Consider the following 26,403-nt stretch of genomic DNA (forward strand, 5'->3'; position numbering starts at 1 on the left):
TTAAACGATTCCATTGTTTGAACACAGTGCTAACCCAGTGATTGTGGTTGTGTCCATTTCCATCATCCACGTGATTAGCACAGAGTGTGATCCATATCCCGCAGTTTTGCCTGCATGAAAACTGCAGGATCAGGCCATCAGCGTGTATGCAGAACATAAATCTCCTGTTACTTTTGTAGCCCTTTGCTGCTTTGCCTCCACCGCACTTGCTGTGCTGCTTAGATCTTACTGACATTCCATTGAAGACAACAGGGATGTTAAAAGATAAGCCTGATGAACTTGACAGCAGAAGCAATTGGTGCTTAGAGCTGGCCACACCAGGGACATGCAGAAGCAATCAAGTGGGCTTAAGCGCCTTGATTCCTACTTGCAGAATATTTGCCATACTTTGTTCTTTTTGTTATAAACCGAGATCATGATAGCCATATCAGGAGAGCAGATTAGAGAAGCTTTTACGTAGTACAGATACAGAGACACACATTTCTTTGACTGATTTCTTACCTGTTTTTAAACATCATTTATTAGAAAAAGTGTATGCTTTCAACTTATTTTTCCATTACTGACATATCAAATTTGCATTTTGTTAAGCAATACGAGGATTCTCTCCGCAACATAAAATCTGCAGTTTTGAAGAAGCAAAAGGTTTGGATAGGATCAATGAGAGAATGCCACCAAGAAAAGATGCTCTTCAACAAGATGGTATTAATACTATAAATGCAACAAATGCCAATGGAAACAATGGAACTGGCAACAACAATGCACAGTGACCACGTCAACTTCTGGTTTACTCACTTATGTCTTGCCTGAGAATTCCTAGATTACTGCTTTTTGATGTGACAACAGATGAAATATTCAGGGGGATCAGCTGAAGTGACCACTTAGTAAGAGGTGGAAAACCAACTAACTTGATCCTGCTGAAGAAAAACCATCGTGCTTTTGAGACAACAGCCCCTCTCCTCACATGGTGACACAACCTCCTGGGAGCATGCTTCGTGGATTTACACACAGTCCATCGCCAGCTGCTGCATCTTCAGAAGAGATCTGAGGAGAGAATCGGGCTGTTATCGCTAAAGCACATCTAGACTAGCATCTTACGCTTATTGTTGTCAACACTTTAAGTTTACAAATGGGATTTTCTTTCAGTAGAGGTAGCTCGTTTGTTTGTTTGTTTTTTTTAAATCAGACTTTCAAATACAACCCTAAGAGCTAACTATTTATTAATGGACATCAGTTTCATGAAATGTCTTTAAAACAACAGATTAGAAAGGTCTTAAAATATCTGAGGCTGCAAAAACTGTATTTTAAATGGAAAAAAATGCCAAAAAAAAATCTCAGTTGGTCATTCTGTAAAATGCTGACCTCAGGTTTACTCCTTAGATGTTGCTAATTCTATATTTTATTCACTGTGTTTTTTAGTTACAGCTTATCAGAAGATTTCTATGTAGGAATGTTTATTACTTGAACACAGATTTTAAGAAATATTTAATTTAGAAACATTTTTGCCCAGCTTTTTCAAGACTCTTCCCCATCTTGAATTTTAAAAAAAAAATATATACTAATTTTAAAAGTAAGAAAAATATGGAAGTGTTAATTTTAAGGTACTTTTAATTGAACTTTGTACATTGTTTAAGGAAATTTTGATTCATATCAAGTCTGTAAAGCTTGGCATTGTATTTTGTGTATGCATGTTTTCATTTTGCAAATATTTAATATATAGACCTATTATGTACATCTATAGATTACGTAGATGTTATGGGTACTTTTACTTTATTGTGAGTATTACAGTTGCATAAATAGCTAGTAATCACTGGGCTGAATAGCTGCAAGCTTTTTATTATTTTTTAAGCTGCAAAGGAAACTGAAACCATTGGGCATACTTTTTGTTCTAGGCAAAGCAGCACGTAAGCAATTGCTCTGTTCAACTGCTAAGGCATTAGTGAAAGTGTAAACTTGAGACTGCATGTATTTTGATATCTACAGGACTGCTTGGTTAAAATAAAAATTGAAGCCCTGTGCTAATTTGTTCACAAATAATGGACTGTACTGATTGCCACTGTACTTTGTTACCTATTTTGACATTTGCTACGTGTCCTTCTCATCCCCTGGAACACAACTTGAAACTTATGTCACTAGAGTTCATCTCCCTTTTTTTTTTTTGTTTGCCATGAAGTACGATCTGTACGTACCCCTGTCAAAGTTGGAAATTTTATGCATGTTCTGAACTATTCAAGTATTTTATAAACAGTAGCACACAATAAATTTTGTGCATGGGCTGCGGCTCTTATCATTGTGTATTGGTTTTATTTGGCATACTGAGATCTAATCTGACTCTGAAAATTGTTTTGAAATGAAATACTGTTCAACATTTAAGCTATTGAAAATACAGCCTAAGAGGTGAGATTTAGCTTGCAAAGAACTAGTTTACCGTAAATGCTGTTTAATTAAGATATTACTCCTGCTTTTTTTTCCTTTTTTTTTTTTTTTTTGAGTTCTGTCTCATATATTAAGCACCTGAACATTTTCTGTGTGCTAGACTGGACATCCATTGTTAGTTTGTACAGAGTTGTAAGAGCAGTGTTAGTTTTTTATAGAGGGGCTGTGAAGCACAGCCACATCTTGTTTGTTGCTTTGACTAAGTGTGTTCAAGACACTAGTGAAGTGTGTTGGGACTGCTTTGGGAGGGGCTGTTTGTTTTGACAGTCAGCAAAGTTACCTGATCTTCTCTTGGTATATTGTCTTTGAAGTATGTAGGGCAAACTGCTGAGCAGGATGAGAACGAAGAAAAAAATGACACGTGGGATTTTAATGATTTTTTGATTTTACTTTATTGCAGATGCGTTCTGATTGGAAACTATTCTCAAAGTTTGTGTGCAGAAGATCAAGTCAAAAAATGGTAAGTTTTTTTTATGAAACAACCTCCATACTAGTGAGCTGTACAGTCTATGTGTGATGTTGTGATAGAGCAGACCAAACGCATGCTACTGAAGTACAACTGAGATTTTACATGGCAAACAATATGATGGTACCTTCCTCCTTGTAAGCACTAATGAAAACGTCTCAGTCTCACAAGACAGTATATCCATGATTTGATACTCAGATCTTAGTTCCCATTACGATTCTGACTAGCTGGAATTGTGTGCACAGAGAAAATACAAATTCAGTCTTTGTGTGGAAGGAGCTCGCGGTAATTGGAGAGAACAGCTTCTTGTCCAGCAGTCAGTGCTCTGATTCCCCAACAGTAATCAGTTGTATGAGTAGTTTTTACCAGGTATGAAGGCAGAGGTACAGTAAAGGAAACTTTCTGGGCAATTTTTATCAGTCTCTTCTCTCGTGTTGTGTACTTTCGTGTTGCCCTTTAAGCAAGCCCTCAGGTGACAGGATTGTGTCTGTGGGCCTTCTCTGTTTAGGAAGAAAGTACTCATTTTTTGCTGCTGTGTTTCTGAAAGGTGGAGCCTGCAGCTGTCTCTAATTCTTTTATTGTTGACGAGAAAAAAAAATGTATCCTCCCTTCCAGAAAACCGTAAGTAGTTTTGCTTTGTTTTCTGCTTTCAGTGTTTTAAGTGGGGGGAGGCTCTGTGTGTCATTAGTCTATTCTTGGGTTAGGAGGGGAGAATGCTAGGAAAGTAAATTTGTGAACCGAAGGATGCAAGTAGCAAAGCATGGATGGTTCCTGGCTCATGCCAGAGCAGTCACTGCTTTCTCCTGCTCCACTGCATGGGGCTCAGTGGGCAACCCCAGATGGCTCAGAGTCCTGGCTACATCCTGCCCTGAGCTGCTGGTTCTCAACAGCACCTGTAGTGCTGCAACCTGCAATGAGGATTCAGAGATGGCTGGGGATTGGGGGGAGGTGTTCCAGCTGCTCTGAGAAATCTAAATGCATTTTAGTGAAACTGAAAAGTGGGCCTGAAAATACAAAATGTGTTTGAGTGTGGTGTTCTGGGGTCATGCCAAAACAGGACTTGGTGCTGTCGGGAAGCTTGCTGCCACCTGGTGAGCCAAACAGGGAAGATCAGCCTAATTTACATACTCTCCTTACATTTAGTTAAATGGTGAATATAATAACCTCACCATCTGAAATTACTTAGTGTTAAATAATAGTTTTCCTTTCAAAGCTAATTAAATTCCAAATTGTGAAATTGAAAAACTTAATTGTGAAGAAGATTGGCCTTTTTAGCAAAAAGACAAGTGATTGGGATCGGGGATACTTTTTTCTTTGAGGTAGAATCCTGGTTTGAGTCTGAACAGTTTTTAAGAGACATAGTCTCATAAATGGCTTTCTTTTTTCTCATGTTTAATCTTGAAACACCATTATATTAGTTATATGTAAAAATCAGGCTCTTTCAGAGGCAGGATAGATAGTATTCGTCATAGTATTGTTTATTCTTCTCTTGCCATCGCTTCATTCAATTTTTATTACACATTTAATAATTCTTAATTAGTAGCATGTAAGAAAAATAACTTTTTGCCATAAAACACGTGAATGGCATTAGGACATAGAAGTCTCTTCATCTGTTCGTTTTCTTGTAGTAACAGGATGTATGACCCAGATTTAATCAACATTCTGCTTTGCATGACAAATAAATTCGTGGGGATATTTGAGTTGCATGAAGAGATGCAGGTGCATTAAATATGCTTTAATTATTAAATGCAAAGTTTCTTCACATGTAAGGAAGTTTGCTCAAGAGCAAAGAAACAAGAACCAAAGCTCTGAGAGTCTTGGTCATGCTTGGAAGCCTATTGACAGATATATACATATATATATATATATATATATATATATATATCTCAAGTGTGTGTGTGTGTGTGTGTGTATATATGTATATATACACATATCTCACAGTGGATGCTTGCCCCAATGATGACCAAAGTAATACACAGTGGAATGTCCTTTAGTCTCCCCAAATCAACTTCTGTCGTTCACATTTGGATTATTTAGCTTCAATCTGACTCAGAAATTTTAAATTGGACTGTGTTTCTAAGTGTAGTATCAGAAAACATTTGAAGTCAGATTTAGATTGCAGAGTATTTTATGTAAGTGAAATACTTGAGTTTTTTTATAGTAGACTTGGTATCTGCTATTGTTTTGCAAAAACCGTTATGTACTTGGTGTGCATGAGTGAAAGGTTTCCCCTATTAGAATCAACTCTACTCTACTTGTGCTAGCTAATTCTGTTTGAGGGCTAACAAAAATAGAGCTTTGCTGTTGTGGGAGGTTCCTATTTTTTTTTTTTAACTTGATAAAGCATTGCTTAGAAATGCTAGCTGCTGGACTTCACAGCTGCCTGGGGACAGATTCACTGTGGCTTTCTAAAAAAAACAAATGTACTTTCAAAGCTGTTTGTTTTTTAATCCTATGAAACCGTCCACATAGTCACTTGTATCATCTCTGTTGCTGTCATTTCCAGTTTGAATTTACACATGTTCTGTAGTGTTAGTATTTGCTTACAGCAAATTACTGAACAATGAAAAAACAGTATAATCCACTCCTTTACAAGATGATTCTTCAAAATTAGATTAGATTTTATTTTTTTCTGCCTTAACCACAATCATAACTAACTGCTAACCATAATTAACTTAAGAACTTAAATAGGGGAGTACAGTCAACTTCTGCCTAGGTGCTTAAACTGTTAGTGTAGTGTGACTTAAACTGAACACTTGTTTTTTAGCACTACCATGGAAGGACTTTAAAGAGGGCTTTTGTTAGAGAACCTGGCTGGGTTTTTGTAAAATGCTTTACATCATCGCCTCGGGCTTTTTTGTAATCCACAGATAGTTCAGCAGTTAAATTTAGATTTTTTCAAGGAAGTCTAATTATGCAGGAGTTTGGCAGAGGACAGGTGGAGGTGGTTTTGTCTGGGTCAAAAGAACTAAGACTTAGGGCTAATACATAAGATATATCTTTTATTATACAATAAAGAATATTATGTGCTGTAAATTAAGGCAAGGGTAAGTGCAGAAAGCTTACTAAATCACCAAGAAGGCATATTTGATTATATAAAGTTTAAAATTATTTTTTTTACGCACAAGGGGTCAGTGTCTGCATAAAGCATGTTACATGTCCTCCAGTTTGTTTTTAAAAAAGAAAACCAATGAACAGATAATCCTCTTCTATTGACCAACAATTGCCAGTAGCAAACGCCTGTAATCACCACTTGTATCGCTTGATATCACTGAAGCCAAAGTCTTCTGATACATTTGTGTGAACACCTGTTTAATTTGCACGAGATCAATCTGCAGAGAAAAAAAAGCACAAACCTTAAACATAGTGCATGATCTGAACTCTTAGACAGTTACCCCCATCTCCCTCACAGACTACAGAATACCAGCCAAGGGTGTAATGTACAACTGATTAACTCTGTACATTATATAAGCCATCAGTTCCCTCTACAGACAGATAAGCAGCTCCCAAAGCAGTCTTAACAGCTGCTCCTTGCTTTCACAGAATCGCAGAAAGGTTTGGGTTGGAAGGGACCTTAAAAACCATCTAATTCCAACCCCGCCCTGCCATGGGCAGGGACACCTCCCACTAGACCAGGTTGCCCAAAGCCCCATCCAGCCTGGCCTTGAACACTTCTGCAGCTCTCTGGGCAACCTGAGAACCTTGCCTAACTTTGCTAGAACTGTAGTATCCTTACTTCCTGCAGTTGAACCTTTGGATTTGAGATGCTTTTCTGCTACAGAGACAGGCAATCACATTTAGGAAGGTAGACAAGTAGTATTACTACTTAGCTAGAGATAATTAAATTACTATATGAAACATGGCTTTAAAACAAATTGCTTTGTTCATCCACATCTGAACCAGATAAAAGCTTCATTACAGTATGTGATTTCTACAGCTGTGAAGGAGGGACTACATAGAAGGCTGGTTAGAGTAGATAGCTTTTCACTACATGTGAGGTCTACAGAGGAGACAGTTTCTTACCTCGCTGCGAGTGACTATAATCCTGATGAGAGTAGAATCATCCGTGCCAGCTCCTTTCATAGAATAATAAAGTCTTTCTGCAAAAAAGGCTGGGCGATTTAAAGCACATTGCACTGCAATAAAGTATATTTTTAGGATTAGTTCCAGTATAGTATACTGTATGGTGATACCTAGCATGATGAAGTCAAGATTTATGCTTTAGACAGCTAGAGGTAGATATCGATAAAGATTCAATACTGTAGATTACAGGAACTGTTTTATAAAGCTGAGTTTATATTGTATCTAAACAAATCAGTTAATCCTTCACAAGAAAAGTTATGGTTGTTACCAGTTAACTTGCCTGGAAGTGCTTTTGAAAGCTGGCTGAAACCTTAATTACCAAATCTATAAACAGATCTCTTCTTTGGATAGCTGGTACTAGGATATGAGGTATTCAAGTTGTGGTCCATTGCTAGAGTCTCACTAACAAAAGTACAAAGGTAAAAAGTTCTCATTCTCAAGTAGTTGTGGAATTGATCTTGTTTCAGTTAGTTTCTTCTTTCTCAAAGACAAGCCTCTATTTTACATGATTTCAGAGGTGAATTTTTCCTGTAGAACTCTTTAGTAGAATATTATCTGGGAAGATTTTGTTCAATACAATAGGTTTTAATGGTTATGGCTGCAGAAATGCAGTCAATTTGATAAGCATTGGTGGGATTGGTGTGTGGAGTACTTGTTTCATTAGTAGTAAATCATACTGGTTCTCACTAACAGCGAATCATGATAAATTTGTAGTGCTTTAGAGTACAATAAGCAGGGAATAGTGAATTCAAAACAAGTCCTCTATTTTGGTGACATTTTCTTTAGAAAATGCTGAACTTTTTGGAGTAGGTGATGGTGGAGAAGAGAACTGGAAAGGGAACTGTGCCTAAAGGAGGTTCTTGTTGGTTCTGTGATCATGTGCACCACAGCTCTGTTACACTGGTACTCACATAAATTTGCAGAGTGCTGACACACAACCACCAGTTCTAAACATTGACCCCTGTTTCTGTGTAGTTACATGCCTTTCCAGAAAAGTGACAAGTAGTTTCTATGTAACCTTTCCTCATTTGCAACTGACTTTTTCAAGCTAGATGCTTATTTTCTCCAATATAAGTGCATAGTGAGTAATTTGAATAATTGAAGTTACTTTTGTATTAGTGGAGTCTCAGACTGTGTATTCATTTGCCATATGGACAGTGCTGAATTGGGTTCTTCTTCAATTACATTTAGAAGGTTTTATTGCCAAGGGATAAGAAGAGGGAAGAACATATCACTTACAAATAGCCTTCAAGCCACGTTCCACGTTTCCAGAAAATTCTCGATCGATGCTGCTTAACAAATCACGATTAGCAACCTACAAATAAATGAGATTAACATGTGGATAGTGAAATGCAACAACAAGTGGAACCTTAATTCAAAAAATGCTGCGCACACTCATTTGAAATCAGTGAAGAACTCCTACCCTGGAGTATGCCTCAACTGTTGCTTTTAATTGGGGAAAACTTCTGCTTGCCAGAACCATATTAAAGCATGATTCATCTGTCCCAAGTCTTCCTTCTCCTGCTTGGTAAAGACGCTGAGCATCTTCTTGAGCTTTTTGATAATCCACATTTTGATTCTCATCCCGATTCCCCTAAAAGCAAAGATAGCGGATATCAAACATAGTTACACAGAGAAGGCTATGTGTTTTCATTGCTTGAAGTGTAGACCCCGCACACGTATATCCAAAGCTTGAAGCAGGAAGAGTAATACCAGTTTGAAATACATTACATTGTTTTAAAGTTACTTTTTGGTTTAATAATTCTTGTAAGCAGAAAATAGAAAAGTGGCCCAAAACTCTTATCTGTAGGGTTTGGCTTAAGCTGTAGATATACTGTATATATACTGGCACATAATTTTGCCTATATATACTATCTCATAGTTCTAGTCTTTTTCAGGAGCTATAATCAATTCTGTTTTACTTAATAATGTAAGTTTTCTCTTGATTTGTTTCTAGGCTTCAAGTTACAAAGAATCTTCTCAAATGAACTAATGAATTATCTTACTGAATATGCACACCTGAAATATCTCAGGCTTTCTATTATATTTAGAATTTGCTAATTTCAAGTATGAATGTCTCTAAAAAGCACTTAGTATAGTTGTTATATGTCAAGTAGGGCTTGTGTGACATTTTATGTGCTTTGGTATTTGTTTTTTTGCTGCACAATGCATGGATGAATACTGCTAAATATACTGTCTGAGTAGGCTAAATACATGCTCTTAAATACTGTTGTGTCTGTAGCAGTTAATATTTAAATTATGTGGTTGTCAGTTACTGTAAAGTACTGGATTTATTGAAATAAAAATTAGCATGAGCTTCTCAAGCTTTGCTTTCTTGTGGATTTTGACTTTGTAATCCTAATACCTAGTGAATAGCTGAACTGTCTTAAAGGTAGAAGCAAACAATATAGTCATAGAAATTCTAACAGCAAATAGGCAGATTTATCACAAAAATGTGGGAAGTTACATTTACTATGTATTTCTTCCTAAACTGCAAGTTACTGTTCTTCAACACAAAAAAAGAGCCCTATTACAGAATCACAGAATCGTCTAGGTTGGAAGAGACCTCCAAGATCATCTAGTCCAACCTCTGTCCTAACACTAACAAGACCTCCACTAAACCATATCACTAAGGACTACATCTAAACATCTTTTAAAGACCTCCAGGGATGGTGACTCAACCACTTCCCTGGGCAGCCCATTCCAATGGCTAACAACCCTTTCAGTAAAGAAGTTCTTCCTAATATCCAACCTAAACCTCCCCTGGCGCAACTTTAGCCCATTCCCCCTTGTCCTGTCACCAGGCACATGGGAGAATAGACCAACCCCCACCTCTCTACAGCCTCCTTTAAGGTACCTATAGAGAGCAATGAGGTCTCCCCTGAGCCTCCTCTTCTCCAGGCTAAACAACCCCAGCTCCCTCAGCCGCTCCTCCTAAGACTTGTTCTCCAGACCCCTCACCAGCCTCGTTGCCCTTCTCTGGACTCTCTCGAGCACCTCCATGTCCTTCTTGTAGCGAGGGGCCCAAAACTGAACACAGTACTCGAGGTGCGGCCTCACCAGAGCCGAGTACAGGGGGACAATCACCTCCCTAGACCTGCTGGCCACGCTGCTTCTTATACAAGCCAGGATGCTGTTGGCCTTCTTGGCCACCTGAGCACACTGCTGGCTCATATTCAGCTGCCTATCAACCAGTATTCCCAGGTCCTTCTCGGCCAGGCAGCTTTCCAACCACTCATCTCCCAGCCTGTAGCGCTGCTTGGGGTTGTTGCACCCCAGGTGCAGGACCCGGCACTTGGCCTTGTTGAACTTCATACAGTTGACCTCAGCCCATCGGTCCAGCCTATCCAGATCCTCCTGCAGAGCCTTCCTTCCCTCGAGCGGATCGACACACGCACCTAACTTGGTGTCATCTGCAAACTTACTGAGGGTGCACTCGATCCCCTCGTCCAGGTCATCGATAAAGATATTAAAGAGGACCGGCCCCAGCACTGAGCCCTGGGGGACTCCACTAGTAACTGGCCTCCAACTGGATTTGACTCCATTCACCACAACTCTTTGGGCCCGGCCATCCAGCCAGTTTTTAACCCAACAAAGCGTACGCCAGTCCAAGCCACGAGCAGCCAGTTTCTTGAGGAGAATGTTGTGGGAAACGGTGTCAAAAGCCTTACTGAAGTCAAGGTAGACCACATCCACAGCCTTCCCCTCATCCACCAAGCGCGTCACTTGGTCATAGAAGGAGATCAAGTTCGTCAAGCAGGACCTACCTTTCATAAACCCATGCTGACTGGGCCTGATCGCCTGGTTGCCCTTCAAGTGCCGCGTGACGACATTCAAGATAATCTGCTCCATGAGCTTCCCTGGCACTGAGGTCAAACTAACAGGCCTATAGTTCCCTGGGTCTACCCTCCGGCCCTTCTTGTAGATGGGCATCACATTTGCTAGCCGCCAGTCGACTGGGACCTCTCCTGATAGCCAGGACTGCCAATAAATGATGGAAAGCAGCTTGGCCTATTAATGATATGAAATAAGCAGCCTTCAATGTTCACCTGAGTGCAGTAGCAGCACATACCTAATTCTAGTTATCTGAAGGGAGGGCTGTGATGTGACTTGGGAGGTAAGTTTTGATTTACAATGCCTCTAGGCTTCTTTGGGGAGATGCTTGCTGATATTTTACCTACCATAAAAATTATCCTATCAGTATTACTCAAATACTGATCTAAATTTTGTTTATGCAAAAAAATTTAAAAGTGTCTGGCTTTAACAGCAGTGTGGAACACTGCTTGTACTTTACAGTTTGATTGCATCTGCTCAGTAAAAAAACAAATGTGAGTTCTCTGATGTGAATTGGGTGTTCAAGTAAGTCACTCAGCTCATCATATAGATAGGAAGTAACTCTTCCTTGAGGAGGGGCTGAAGTGCCTTGTCTTATCATTAGAGAATATATTAGTAGTCTAGGGCTAAGTTCTAACAAAACCTAGCTCTAGCTAAGCATGCACAGGCAATTCATTTACGGAGCAATTATAAACACATGCATCAAAGTGTGTATACCCATATCTTAACAAAATAAGAAAAAAAAATCAAGCTCACTTGGCACATAGATATAAGTAATCGTTCAAAGTGTCCGGAAGTGTCTGCTCTGATGTCTTGTTCGATATCCCTTCCAAATTCTGACCTATAGCAGTTCACTATGTCTCGTATTTCCTGGTTGTCCTTGTGCAAAGGATCTCAATCAGCACTCTCTCCTGAGTGCCCGCTCCCTGTAAGCAGAGGAAAAGAAGGTGTAACTGCAAAACACCACCTACTTTATTTTGTTCAACTGTGGGGGAAAAAAAGCAGTCATCTGTTACTTTAAAACTCAATACAATCCACATTGTAAGAACAGTATTCTTGCACTGTGAAAGCACCAAGTTTACTGTATGCTTACTTAAAAAGGAATGAAGAGTTCAAAAACATTAAATTCTGTACTAGCTTAAGAAATACCCCCAGCACTGTACATCCACAATTGTGACATCACCCAAAGATAACAAGAAAAAGATTTAGGAAGAAAATGAAGAAATTCTTTGGCAACCTTATTGTGCGAACATACTGGAGGAAGGCAGAGCCTTATCTCTTGCTTTAAGGGCTATCATATGCATGTAAATCCTATCTTGATCAGTGTATAAGTGTGTTCGCCATTCCAAATGTAGCTGCTTCCTCAACATGGAGTACCATCAGGAACTTTCCATAGATGCTTCCCTCTCCTCAGGATAGAAATTACCTGTGAGTTCTGTGTACAGTCAGATCTTAATAGCATGGTCCATCTATACTCAAGCAAGGATTAGATGGGGTAGATCTATCTGAGACTTCTAAGCAGTATTGTAATCTAAATTTAAAAAAAAAAGGTTGAGTGGTTTTTGCCTCCACTAAAGCCAGATCTTCATTTGTGCTCCATATTCTTTGGAGCTCTGCATTCATACACGGATTAAGTGACGTGTTTCCAGTAATCAGGCACCTGCTAACTGCTACAACTCAAACAAACAATTCAGGTAAGCTGGACATACCAGTTCACCTGAATGAAAAGTTTAATCCAATTATCTCACCTAACCTCCAGTGCAGTCTTAGCACATGAACAAATGCAAGCATCACCTAACCTTAAGAAAATACTCTTTCATTTTCATCCTATTGAAAAACCTGGGATAGTCCAAAAATATCTTTTTGTACCAGTGGCTTGTTCCCAGCAAGGAGAGGTATGTAAACTTCAATTTGAACAGTGGTTAGTTTAAAAGCACCATGGCTCTTATTACATTCTAGCAAAAAGTATGACCAAGAGGGTGGCATAGAGCAAAATTCCATCCTGCGGCATTTCATCCCCTGCTGTACATCTGCTGCAAATTGGCCGATCCTGTAGAAATTGGTCAGTACTGGGGCATAAAGCAGAAAATAATTTTAATCCCCAGTCCCTAAATTTGCTTTCCACCACAGGATTTTTCAACAATGCAGGGATCAGGTATTCTGTTCCCTTAGATGAGCATTTTTAAGATGGTTTGAAACTATTTTGTTCAGAGGAGAACCATACCTTCATTGCATGACGTAAACTCCAGGCATCATAGTATATGCTAGGCATGAAGAGTGCTAGAATCAATTCTTCCACATTTCCGCTTAACTCAGACTTCAGATCTTTAATTAAATCCTGTCCAATTATAAATACAAAAATTGAGTAATTATATAGTATGGGGGCTAGAAAATACTTTGTGACACTGTTCAAGTGGCACAAACTTATCCCAAACCATCCACTTAAAGCAGCTGATGATCTTTTTATGCTTCTGTTTGCTACAGTACATTGTTATCCCTATTCTGAGAATCCCTACCGTTCCTTACAAAGCACAGACATCTCTCCTTTCTTTTAAAACACATCTCTCCTTTCTTTTAAAACACTGTCAAAATACATAGCAATACACATCCGTAACTCGATAGTGATTGGAGAGCTTGCTGAGGAAGGAGGCCTGAATTCAGGTCAGGCCTTCTTGCACCAAATATTCCAATCCTACAACAGTCTACAACTCCTACCTCTTGTAGAAGTATCTTATCCAAAGATACAAGTTCAGCCTGGTGGGGGAAGAAGCCAATTCTTTCAAAACAGTGCTACTGAGCAGATAAGAATGTAAGATTTCACTGCAGCAGAAAGCACAGAAATGAGATCACTTGAAAGCAATTGTTTGCAGCACTGTCTTGTCTTGGAAAGGAACCTTCCCTTATGGATCATAAAGAAGGAAATGGGAGTTAGGTACTGGCCTGCACCTTTAAAACCGAGCACAGTTAGTGTAATAATGGCATGGCACTGAATTACTCTAGCGAGCTAAGCCCTTGATGTTGAATCACCACAAATTCTCAACCAATTTCTCAGTTTGTTTCTTATGAGTGGAAAAAAAAAAGATTTTTTTGAGCTTGTTTGTGCACGTAAAAAAAATGTATTTTCAGACTAATACATAAACAGTTTATGCTTGATTATTTTCTTATCTAATAATCATAGCAAACTCAGAGAATCTTCTTGTTTGGTCAGGGTCCTAGTCAGACTCCTCTGTGCCCTCATTTCTACCAGATATCAGAACAACACTCTGGTAAATAGCAGCTGTTCACCTGGTGTGCAACAAAAAAAAGTTAACCAAAAGAGTTGCATTTAAAAAGTGCCCCAAACCACTTCCTAGGACTAAAATGCAATCAGGCAGTTATAGCAGCGGTTGAAAGTTTGTGGGTTTTTTTGTTTACTGATTCAAAGAGCTAGTGAACATACCTTGCCATACATAGTCTTGAAGGCTGCCTTGATTTTTTTGCCTTTGATCATTGGAGCGGTTAGCTACAACATTGATGATAGCCTGCTCATCAGTTCCTTGAACAGAGAAAGGCAGTGTAAGGGCTTAATCATAGAATGGAATCATAGAATCCATGTGGTAATCCTTCCGACACCGTGCATTTTATAATCTCCAATTTGGGCATAGTTACCTAATACATGTATGAATATCAATAAGGTCAATTCACCAAATTTCCCATATATCTTAGTCTATAAATTGCCCAAGTCATCTTGGAAGCATGACTTTTGAGAAGATGAAGTAGAAAAAAAATACATACGATTAAGTAAAAACTGAAGAAAAGGACCAAATAGTCTCAGTAAGTAAGTGAGTAAGTAGCTGAACAGAAATTTAAGTAGCTGTTGCTTACTTACCAAACCCCTTCATAGCTTTGCGCAGAATTTCTGCATCCCTGTTAGCATCAAAGTTTGGAGCAGCTTGAATTGTGCCCTGGGTATACTGAACCATTGCTGCAGGCTGAAAATAAGAGCCATGTTTAACTAGCTGTACTGCACAATATAAATTAAAATTAAAATCACAACTTTGGAGTCATTGCTTCAGGAGAAATCACAGAACGGTTCATTCCATTAGTTCACCATTTTTTCTAACCCAGAAGCAGGATGGCATTTAATTGTGTTCAACAGCTTTGGCCCACCAATGCTTTTACACAGTGGTATGGATCAAGAGCTACATGATGAGTATACACAGATACAGCGTTATGGTTTTGTTTGGGTTGTATTCTGAGCATAGCTGGGAGATCTTGATGCAGAACACTCTGTATATTAACTTCATCTGCAAAGACATTTTTTATGGCAAAGGACAGTTTGTTACTTTTAAAACCATTTGAGAATACACGAGCAATTTATACCCTTTCATATCAAACTCATTAAGAAAAGCTGTATTAAAATACTTGCATGCAAATACGTTTAAATTTTTTTTTTTTTCAAATACAGAGGTGTAAATCTGAATCCTATCAAAAGCAATGGCAATGAATTAATTACTTTTCTGTGTGGCCAAGATTGGTACTATTTTTTTTTCTTTTTTGCCTTTAGCACAGTGTCCCTCTAAAATAACATCATGGAGGACCCAAATGCTGCAGTGAGTGACCCAGTGATTTCAGGATTGAATTACTTGAGTTTCCCCTTGCTCAAAATTGCCTCTCATAGCAGTTCTTCCTTGCATTGTGGACAAGAACAATTATTGAACAATTGTTACTGAACAATGTGTAATACTAACACCCAAATACATTTTCAGCCATCATATATCCTTTCCTCTATGACACATCCCCAGCTCATATTCAGTGCTCCTCCCTACCCTCTGCCACACAATGAATTGTAAAAACATTGCTTTACCCCAGGAACAGCAAGATGGAAAAAAAAATACAGAAACCGCTTTAAGGTTGATTATAGAAGAGGATACAACACATACCAGACCAGGCATTGGTGATGGTGCTTGTCCACCGGTATAGTCTATTGAAAATGAATTAAAGAACAAGATAAAAGGAATTAATTGTTTCTTATTATGTACATGCTATCTAATCTGAAAATAAAACCATTTATAGACCTGGTAAGTTACAGGTCTACCACTGCACAAAACCTGTTTTTTGCTAAGGAACAGTACTTTTAATAATCAGTAACTGAAGTTCTTGCCCTTGGGAACAATGGGAAGAAGTAATCACAGAAGCATTCTGGTATATACACTAGCAAGGGAATTCTAAAAATACTAAATTTACTGGTCGCGTGGGAGCTGGAAGGATTTCTCCTTATTAGATATTGCTGTTCTTGACAAAAGCCAACATAGGCCATACCAATGAAGAATGCATGTCCTGCGCTCTCTTTCAAAGTTGTATTACTCCGTTAAAATGTCTAACACATTAACAATAAATACCGAGAATTCATTGGTGCAAAAAGAACTGAAGGAATCTCATTTCGTGATCAAAAGCACTGTGAATACCAATGTTACAATTACATTTATTATACTAGAAGTTTATTTTTATCCATAGTACATATGTACAGTTATTTTTTTTAACAGCAGCTTAGTTATTAGAATCAGTGAAACACTCATTAAAAGAAAGGTTTTGCTGCTCTGAATTTCTTACAACCACAACTGACATGTTCTAGGATAAAAGTGTTCTTAATGGTAACTGACTACTCAAAGCATGAAAAAAACTGCGCTGTTTTTAAACAATGGTGTGTATTCTCCTTTTCACTTCCCCTGCAGTGCCCAGGATCACCATGAACACTGAGATGCTCAGATTCAGAAAAACACATCCATTTCTTTGAAATTAACAGAGCAGCTAGATACTTTTTGAATGTTGCCTCTGGATTTCACAGTTCTGGTCAAATACTTGCAGTTCGAAGAATGACAAGCACCTAAACGACCACATCATGATCATTAATCAGTGGCAGCCGTCCCTTTTGGATATAATGTATACAGATGGTTCTCATCTGCTCTTTACTGGTCTTGTCAAGAAAGGTGGTAGGATGCATACAGCATACAAAACTCAATAGCTAAAAGTAGCAAAGATAAGGGCCTATTTTGTTGCTACCTGTCTTGGGCTCTCCTGGTTTAACTTTGGATGCTTGAAGTATCTTAACATATGGCAGGGAAACACCCACGTACCTGGAATTTGCGCTGGTCCACCTCCACCATAGCTTTGGACAGGAGGCTGGGGATAGCCACCAAAGGCAGGGCCAGCGGGAAGCACACCAAATCCAGGGCCTGTGGGGGCTAGGAGAAGATGGCAGATTTTAGCACACATTTTGTAAGTGATTTCTGGCACAACACGAGCCAGGTTATTGAGCAGAGCTATGCAAGAGATTAATTTTCTTTTCTCTGTGTCTGTGCAGTGGCCTAAAACCCAAAGGTATCAAGGCCCTACTATCGGCATGCAAGTATTTATGCTAGATAGCAATCTCTCTGGCTGTCTAAACGCTGCTGCCTAAATTGATCACTGAACAAAGCTGCTTTTCATCACTACCTCTACCAAGCACAAAGAACAGTTACAACGGAAATAACTCCCAAGTGGTAGTGTAACAAAGGACCTTACCTCCAGGGTAAGATGTCATTCCTCCAGCCTGGGGAGCTCCAGGGTAGCTCCCTGGGGCAGGATATCCTGCTGCCCCTGGATACCCAGCATTCAGTGGTCCCGCAGGGTACGTCCCTCCTCCTGCTGGGGGGTATCCTGCAGGGTAGGTGTACTGACCAGCTGGCGGATAGACAGACTCCTGCCCTGTTGGCTGAAACGCAAAACCCAAAGATCTCTGTATGCCTGTTATCAGGATGATAGAGTAAAAAGCTCTCAAAATGTCCATGTATATAATGCTGTGATAAGATTTAGCTCTTAGGAACAGCAGCAGCATTCCCTAAGCCTGGGTGTGGGCCTTCTGGATGGGTTCTCTTGCTCTTAAAAAACAGGTATTTAAAATCAGCTTTATAACACGTACCATATGGACTTAATACTTACTGGAAACAATCCTTACTCACTAACAATAGAAGGGTGAGCAACACATTACATACAGTACACACCCATTCTTGAGTACAGAAAACACATAAAAAGCAAAATAGTAAAGTCTACCTCAAATGTTTTCCTCAGGTTTAGTTGCTCCAATATTTCTTAGCCCCAGATTACTGTGCCCATAGTACAGTGAGATCCTCTTCTATAGCAGTAGTCTAACCTTTCTCAGCCAGACTCAACAAAAAGATTTTAATGGGATTTAAATTCACAAATCCAAAGTTAGGATCCCCCAAAGCCCTGCTGGGATGACCATTACAGAAGAAAATCTTTCATATTGATTTTTTGCACAGGTTATTACTTCGGGCATCATCAGTAAGACTAGAAAACCTAGAATGACTCATCTAGCATTTAAAGGGTGTTTTAAATTCATCCACTAAAGTTGGCTACATTTTAGATGCTATCTAAAAAAACAAAACAAACAAAAAAAAGGTACAATGTAGTTAAAAGTGGCAAGCAGGATAAATTACAGCTTTAGAGCTTTTCAGTATTTTAGTGGGATACAGTGAGCTCCATCCTTAAGTCTAGTTCAGTACAACATAAAACATAAACCATATAAAATTCCCACAATCACATTATCAGCACTGTACTAACAAAAGCATACAGCTGCATCTAGCTTTGAAAAATGATGCAGGCATCGAAAAATGATGCAGGTGTATCAAAAACACTGCAGTATCAGCCACACCTGATAAATTCCATCCTCCTGTGTTTTGTTGGAATGTATAGTCTGTTCAGTCATGAGCTGAAGGTGGAACAAAGTACTGTGGCTGAAGGACTGGGGGGTCAAAGTCAAGCTACTGTGTCCTGTATCCTCAGAAAAATATTTACTTGGTGTCGTATGAAAGCTGCATACTTGAGCTTGGATTGCTCAGCAGCTTTACTCTTCCTGAACGTAACAGTCACTTAAATTTGTTCAGCATCTCTGTAAATACTGGGATACGGGTACACACATTATTTGGTAGAGGCTGGTTCAGACAATACCTCTGATCCTGTACCTAAAGACCCTTCTATTTATGTAAGAACTACTGATACTTAAAAAAAAATTATTTGCTGAGACAGTTAGCTATAGAGAGAGATAAAAAACAACCCATAAGACCAAGGCAACAGACCAAAACGGAACCAACCAACTAATCAAAAACCCTTCTGGAACAACAGGCAATATTAAAAAAATAGGTCATAAACTTCCTTCTTGGAATTCATATCACAGAATCACAGAATCGTCTAGGTTGGAAGAGACCTCCAAGATCATCTAGTCCAACCTCTGTCCTAACACTAACAAGACCTCCACTAAACCATATCACTAAGGACTACATCTAAACATCTTTTAAAGACCTCCAGGGATGGTGACTCAACCACTTCCCTGGGCAGTCCATTCCAATGGCTAACAACCCTTTCAGTAAAGACGTTCTTCCTAATATCCAACCTAAACCTCCCCTGACGCAAATTTAGCCCATTCCCCCTTGTCCTGTCACCAGGCACATGGGAGAATAGACCAACCCCCACCTCTCTACAGCCTCCTTTAAGGTACCTATAGAGAGCAATGAGGTCTCCCCTGAGCCTCCTCTTCTCCAGGCTAAACAACCCCAGCTCCCTCAGCCGCTCCTCCTAAGACTTGTTCTCCAGACCCCACACCAGCCTCGTTGCCCTTCTCTGGACTCTCTCGAGCACCTCCATGTCCTTCTTGTAGCGAGGGGCCCAAAACTGAACACAGTACTCGAGGTGCGGCCTCACCAGAGCCGAGTACAGGGGGACAATCACCTCCCTAGACCTGCTGGCCACGCTGCTTCTTATACAAGCCAGGATGCTGTTGGCCTTCTTGGCCACCTGAGCACACTACTGGCTCATATTCAGCTGCCTATCAACCAGTATTCCCAGGTCCTTCTCGGCCAGGCAGCTTTCCAACCACTCATCTCCCAGCCTGTAGCGCTGCTTGGGGTTGTTGCGCCCCAGGTGCAGGACCCGGCACTTGGCCTTGTTGAACTTCATACAGTTGACCTCAGCCCATCGGTCCAGCCTATCCAGATCCTCCTGCAGAGCCTTCCTTCCCTCGAGCGGATCGACACACGCACCTAACTTGGTGTCATCTGCAAACTTACTGAGGGTGCACTCGATCCCCTCGTCCAGGTCATCGATAAAGATATTAAAGAGGACCGGCCCCAGCACTGAGCCCTGGGGGACTCCACTAGTAACCGGCCTCCAACTGGATTTGACTCCATTCACCACAACTCTTTGGGCCCGGCCATCCAGCCAGTTTTTAACCCAACAAAGCGTACGCCAGTCCAAGCCACGAGCAGCCAGTTTCTTGAGGAGAATGTTGTGGGAAACGGTGTCAAAAGCCTTACTGAAGTCAAGGTAGACCACATCCACAGCCTTCCCCTCATCCACCAAGCGCGTCACTTGGTCATAGAAGGAGATCAAGTTCGTCAAGCAGGACCTACCTTTCATAAACCCATGCTGACTGGGCCTGATCGCCTGGTTGCCCTTCAAGTGCCGCGTGACGACATTCAAGATAATCTGCTCCATGAGCTTCCCTGGCACTGAGGTCAAACTAACAGGCCTATAGTTCCCCGGGTCTACCCTCCGGCCCTTCTTGTAGATGGGCATCACATTTGCTAGCCGCCAGTCGACTGGGACCTCTCCTGATAGCAAGGACTGCCAATAAATGATGGAAAGCAGCTTGGCCAGCTCCTCCGCCAGTTCGCTCAGTACCCTCGGGTGGATCCCATCCAGCCCCATCGACTTGCGTACATCCAAGTGCTGTAGCAGGTCACCAACCATTTCCTCGTGGATAGTGAGGGCCACATCCTGCTCCCCATCCCCTTCCACCAGCTCAGGGTACTGGGTATCCAGAGAACAACTGGTCTTGCCGCTAAAGACTGAGGCAAAGAAGGCATTGAGTACCTCAGCCTTTTCCTCATCTTTTGTAACTAAGTTTCCCCCCGCATCCAGTAAAGGATGGAGATTCTCCTTAGTCCTCCTTTTTGTGTTGATGTATTTGTAAAAACTTTTTTTGTTATCTTTAACGGCAGTAGCCAGATTGAGCTCCAGATGAGCTCTGGCCTTTCTAATTTTGTTCCTGCACAGCCTCGCAACATCCTTATAGTCCTCTTGAGTAGCCCGCCCTCTTTTCCAAAGATTATAAACCCTCCTTTTTCTCCTAAGCTCGAGCCACAACTCTCTGTTCAGCCAGGCCTGTCTAGTTCCGTGCCGGCTCGTCTTTGGGCACGTGGGGACAGACCGCTCCTGAGCCATTAAGATTTCCTTCTTGAAAAGTGCCCAGCCTTCCTGGACTCCTCTGCCCTTCAGAACCTCCTCCCAAGGGACTCTGCCAACCAGTGTCCTGAACAGCTCAAAGTCAGCCCTCCGGAAGTCCAAGACAGCGGTTTTACTGGTCCCCTTCCTGACTTCGCCAAGAATAGAGAACTGAACCATTTCGTGGTCACTCTGCCCAAGACAGCTCCCGACCACCACATCTCCCACCAGTCCGTCACTGTTTGTGAACAGAAGGTCTAGCGGGGCACCTCCCCTGGTAGGCTCTCTAACCAGCTGCATCAGGAAGCTATCTTCCACGCTCTCCAGAAACCTCCTAGACTGCTTTCTCTGGGCGGTGTTGTGCTTCCAGGATATGTCTGGGAGGTTGAAGTCCCCCATGAGAACAAGCACTGACGATTTTGCAACTTCTGCCAGCTGCCTGTAGAACTCCTCATCTATCTCCTCATCCTGGTTCGGTGGTCTATAACAGACCCCCACCAGGATGCTTGCCTTGTTGGCCTTCCCTCTGATCCTAACCCAAAGAGACTCAACCTTATCAGTCCCAGCCTCAAGTTCCACAACATCAAAACACTCTCTAATATAGAGAGCCACACCACCACCCCTTCTGTGCTGCCTGTCCCTTCTGAAGAGCCTATAGCCAGGCATTGCAGCACTCCAGTCATGAGAGTGGTCCCACCACATTTCCGTGATGGCAACCAAGTCATAGCCTTCCTGCTGCACGATGGCTTCCAGTTCCTCTTGTTTGTTACCCATGCTGCGTGCATTAGTGTAGATGCACTTCAGTCGGGCCATTGCCTTCTCCCCCGGCCTTGCCATTGTTCCCCCTGGTACAGCTCCAACAAGACTTATTTCAGCCCCGTCCCCCTTCTTACCTAGTTTAAAGCCCTCTCAACGAGCCCTGCCAGCTCCTGGGCTAGGATCCGTTTTCCCCTTGGAGATAGGGACCCGTCTGCGGTCACCAGGCCGGGTGCCGAGTAAAGCGCCCCATGGTCAAAAAAAACAAAATTTCTGGGTTATATAAATATGAGACAACTGTAGAGTCTCACTCAGGATGGATATGTGGATGACAACTAAGACCATAATCTATAGCAAATACTTTATATGGACTAACAGCTGCTATTTACACACACACACAGCATGGTAAGAAGGGGTACTGACCAGCCATACTTACAGGATAGCCAGGGAAACCAGGGTAGCCAGAAGGGGGATAGCCTGGGTATGACATTCTGGAAAAAAAATATATTTTGTCAGGCACTGTAGATGAGTTTGTAGTAGCTATTTGCTAGCTAATTACCTGTGACATCACTTGAAGAACATGTTTAGTGCATTCGGTATTGCTAAGAGTACTTGTCAGCTACTAAACCACAAAACCTTTCCTTTTTCCATACACATGACAGTAGCAAGCAGGATTCAGAAGAGAACCATCATCAACTTTGCAATTAACTGCTACCCTTAATTAGGGTCAGATAGATACTGATGCATGGTAAGAGACCTGACTCCAAAATAATTCTGAAATAGACCTTTCAGACCTTGACGTGCCAGCAGAAGGGGGCTGAGCCTTTGCCAGAATAGAGACAAAAGGGTATGGCTAAAGTAGGTCTCAATTCTCTAACGCATCAAGCATTTGTCTCCTGTCAGCTTGCACTCCTCCATTCACAGGAATAGTTCTTGTGAGGAGAGTAGTCCTTATCTATCCCAGAGAAAAGGATCATTTGATAGAAACGTGGTCAACTGTTACCTCCTTTTAGCTATTCTTATGTATGCACTGCTAAATACAGAGCAATGATTTAAAAGATCAAATAAAGTGATTAAACCAAAAATAACACACAAAAAATTTATGCTAGCTGTTACAGGTATGACAGCAGGACAGTTTCATTATGCACATGTTAAATACAAGCTCAAGCATGGGAGGACCATGGTGGTTGAGCAATCACAACTCAATTACTTTGACCTTTAAGTCTCTTTCAAAATTCCACATTTGTCTGACTCCTGTAAAGCATAGTGACTCAGACTTTCTGGTGGTGATGACATGGGACATCCTTTAAAATTAAACTGCACCAGGCACTGGTTAGTGCACCATGAAAAAGGTTTGCAAAGATCTAAATTTTAATCTAAAATGAGTATTTAAGGATAAGAAAGAAAACTCTATAAATGGAGGTTTATAATGTAAATGTTTTAGAATCATTAAGGTTGGAAAAGAGATTTAAAAAACAGCTATTAGCATAATACAAATTTACAGATAAACCATGACAAAAAATGGGAGGAAAAGGTCAGACAGATGAAGTTGCAAAGGTGCCTGTTTTTGAGCATGCAATCTTTTAGTCTTTCATTGACTATTCTGCCAACAAATGCCTCCGTGAGACATTCCTGTCTTGCATAAAGGTCGCTGAAGAGGGAAAGAGGCAGGGAACCTGCTGGAGGGGGAGATCCCAGCACGAAACCCACCTTCAGAGCAGCTCCTCAGTGACCCGTGCATATCGTCACGTGTGTAAGAACTGCTTGGGCTGGGAAGGGAGAGGATCTGTTTTGGTTTTTTAAATTGTTTAAAAATAAAGTAAGCTGCTATTTTAGAATTTATGAACAGAAAGATTGAATTTAGCCTCTCTACAAATACTTTATGCTGATGGAATTATTATTGTTTCTCACTTTAAAATACTATTGCCCTCGTGCTCAAACAAAACACTGAAATGAGGAAGCATCCAGGAATGAGTTCAGCTTCCAACATACTCCCCAATTACCCCCACACATCATTTGTAATCCCTCAGCATTACTTCATTTGTGTAGCAGATTTCTGTTTCCTGGTAATAGCTATTTATTTTAGTCCCATTTTTAATAGAGGGACTTGGGAAGTAGAAGCAGAACAGGACAGAGATCATCGACCATGTCCCCAACCAGCTGGACAGGGAGTTTCGAGGTCATTAGCCATACTACTAAACATCTAATGGCAGGGGAAAAAATCCTGTTAATGCTAATGAGTCAGATTCCCTGATCAGGCACTGGGAGTTACTCCCTGCATGTTTATATGGTAGTATCTTAGCTGCATAAATCAAAGGAAATCGGATATATAAATACGACTGTAATACAGTTAATGACTATTCATGTTTCTAGGTATTTGTTGGCCAAAACAAATGGTTATGAAAGCAGTATTCTTACTGCATTGTACCATTAATTGCACAAGAACTTACTGCCTGAAATATCTCAGATTTAATGTGGAAAACGTTAAAACTTAGAGCAGGTTAGTTCAAGTAAGAGCCAAAACAAACTCGTAGAAAAGTACAACTATGCAGTCTCCTACCGATGAAGTAGGATTATCTTTTAGAGGGTCTTTTTAAGTAAATAAAGGGGGGAAGAACGGCATGAGGTGTACTTGTGAATCTATGCTTTGATCATAAACACTACTAATTGCTATTTGTTTCCCTAAGAGGAAACTCCTTAAACCAATACCCGTACAGTACTTATTACTGACAGCTATTTGAGTTGACTTTTAATTCTGGCTTTCAACAACACATTTTTTCTGGTATTTCTGTTACTTAAACACCATCTGTAACTCTATTCAGGAACAAGACTAGCAACACTTCCTCTGGATTTCAGTTACACTCTTTTTGCTTAGAGGAAAATACTGTCAGCAAAACTGAATATTAAAAATCAAAAAACAAAAAACTTTTGTTTTTTAGCTTCATATAATTCAATTAAAGTTACACTGTTAGCAAGACAGTAACATAAAGCCTGTAAAACTTGAAGGTGTGCACAATATCATTTCCCCTGTATTATATTCTGTGTTTTTCATAATGCAAAATCAACAGCTGGTGACTGCAGGTCAGCTGTTTTGACAGCTGTAAAAAGTTTAATTTGTATGTAAATGGGACCCAATAATCTTTTATCCATATTAAAACATACCAGATTTTAGACTTATTGATATTTATTTCAGAATTAATTTAATTTTTTCAGCTGTGACTTTGATTTGCTATCAAACATATTCTGGCAAAAACTTTTTAAGATATCATTTTCCAACATCTCATTTTCAATCCAGCATGGTATTTTTGATTAGCAAATTAACCACCTGTGTACACCTATGACAAACAGCACAATGTAAAACTGCTTAACACTTTCCCTACTTTCACTGTTTCTGTTCCTTTCTAGGATTTGGATAATTTGTGATACAAATTCTTTTGGGAATGGCAGCATTTCATTTAATCGTCCCCTTCTACCAAGACCCCATCCCTATTTCTTATTTTGTGTTTGTAACTCAGAAGAACAACTAAGTTTTTGTCAGTTTCCTTGATCATTCTGGATAAAATCTTGAGTGCTAAGTGGGGGTTTGAGACTCGCCTCAGACCTCAGGTACTAGAGTCTCCAAAGAACTTACCGAGACCAGCCAGCAGTACTTACTGAAACAGCTTTCTGCATATACACATCCTAGAGGAGATAAATGAATTCCCTTACACAACACCAAGTACTTAATAACAAACATTGCCAGCTGCTTCCCTAGCTCACAGCCTTCCTCACAGCACCTAAGCGCCCCGGGGCAGAGCAGGGGCCGTTATGACTTGCACAGCCAGACCGCCTCAGGCCTTTTGGGTCTCTCTGTAAGCTGCAGGCCCAGCCGACCCCAGGCGTCCCATTTTTTTTGTGCTTCTTGGTTCGTTTGGCGGGGCGGGGGCTCTGGCTGTGCAACACCGGGCGGGCGGAGGAGGTCCCGGGGTGGGGATAGGAGGGAAGGGGACGGGGACGGGGACGGGGACGGGGACGGGGACGGGGACGGGGACGGGCCGGGGGCTCCAGTCAGCCCCGAACCCGCCCCCGACGCCTTTAAAGGACCCACTGGGGGCCGCCCTACCCTGCCCCGCCCCGCCCAGCCCTGCCCGCGGGGCCAGGAGCCGCAGCCCGCTCGGGGCAGGGCGGTCACGGAGCTCTGGGGGTTCTCACCGGGGGGGCTGCAGCTCCCTAAGCGTGGCGAGGCATGGCTGCAGGTATCAGTCGCTCTGGTTACTCCTCCTGAGAGCGGGACCCCGTCCCCGTTCCGCGAGATGGACCGGCTCCTTGCCCTGCCGAGCCCCAGAGGCTGGGGTCTCCCTGGGCTCCAGCCCGGCCGTGCCCCGGGGCCGGGGGGCTGATCCCGAGCCCTCCTGGGGCCGGGCCGGGCTGCTGAGGGCGGAGGACGCGCGAGTCTCGGCAGCTACCCATGTCCCACCCCGCCCCCCCCCGCCTCACCTGAGAGAAGCCGCGGAGCCGCCAGCCTCTGCCCTGCAGCCGCCCCGCAAAATGGAGGCTGTGGGGCCAGGCGGTGACCGCCCCGCCCCCGCCAC

General features: G+C 41.4%; 2 protein-coding genes across 6 annotated transcripts in view; one reads left to right on the forward strand and one right to left on the reverse strand.

Moving 5' to 3' along the window:
- Positions 1–9,256, forward strand: part of PPP3CB (protein phosphatase 3 catalytic subunit beta) — a 52,401-nt gene extending 43,145 nt beyond the window's left edge. For 4 of the 5 annotated variants that reach the window (XM_035545639.2, XM_035545630.2, XM_035545660.2 and 1 more), the window contains one exon: positions 589–2,287. In XM_035545639.2, coding sequence (XP_035401532.1) covers positions 589–767 — 179 coding nt within the window. In that variant the 3' untranslated portion in view covers positions 768–2,287. Of the gene's footprint in view, positions 1–588; positions 2,288–2,833; positions 2,894–3,446; positions 3,521–8,939 lie in introns of those variants that run through there. The other variant, XR_004778487.2, reaches the window with a different exon arrangement.
- ANXA7 (annexin A7) lies at positions 5,882–26,335 on the reverse strand. The gene is given in 16 exon segments (XM_035545677.2): positions 5,882–6,231; positions 6,923–7,035; positions 8,222–8,297; positions 8,406–8,576; positions 11,573–11,694; positions 11,697–11,742; positions 13,041–13,154; positions 14,256–14,291; positions 14,293–14,351; positions 14,685–14,787; positions 15,739–15,779; positions 16,933–17,040; positions 17,360–17,549; positions 22,269–22,323; positions 25,464–25,513; positions 26,309–26,335. Coding segments are annotated over 15 exon segments (1,398 nt in total). The 5' UTR covers positions 25,505–25,513; positions 26,309–26,335; the 3' UTR covers positions 5,882–6,108.
- Between the last annotated feature and the right edge of the window lie 68 nt (positions 26,336–26,403).

This window comes from Cygnus atratus, chromosome 7 (assembly GCF_013377495.2).
Source record: "Cygnus atratus isolate AKBS03 ecotype Queensland, Australia chromosome 7, CAtr_DNAZoo_HiC_assembly, whole genome shotgun sequence".
Lineage (NCBI taxonomy): Eukaryota > Metazoa > Chordata > Aves > Anseriformes > Anatidae > Cygnus > Cygnus atratus.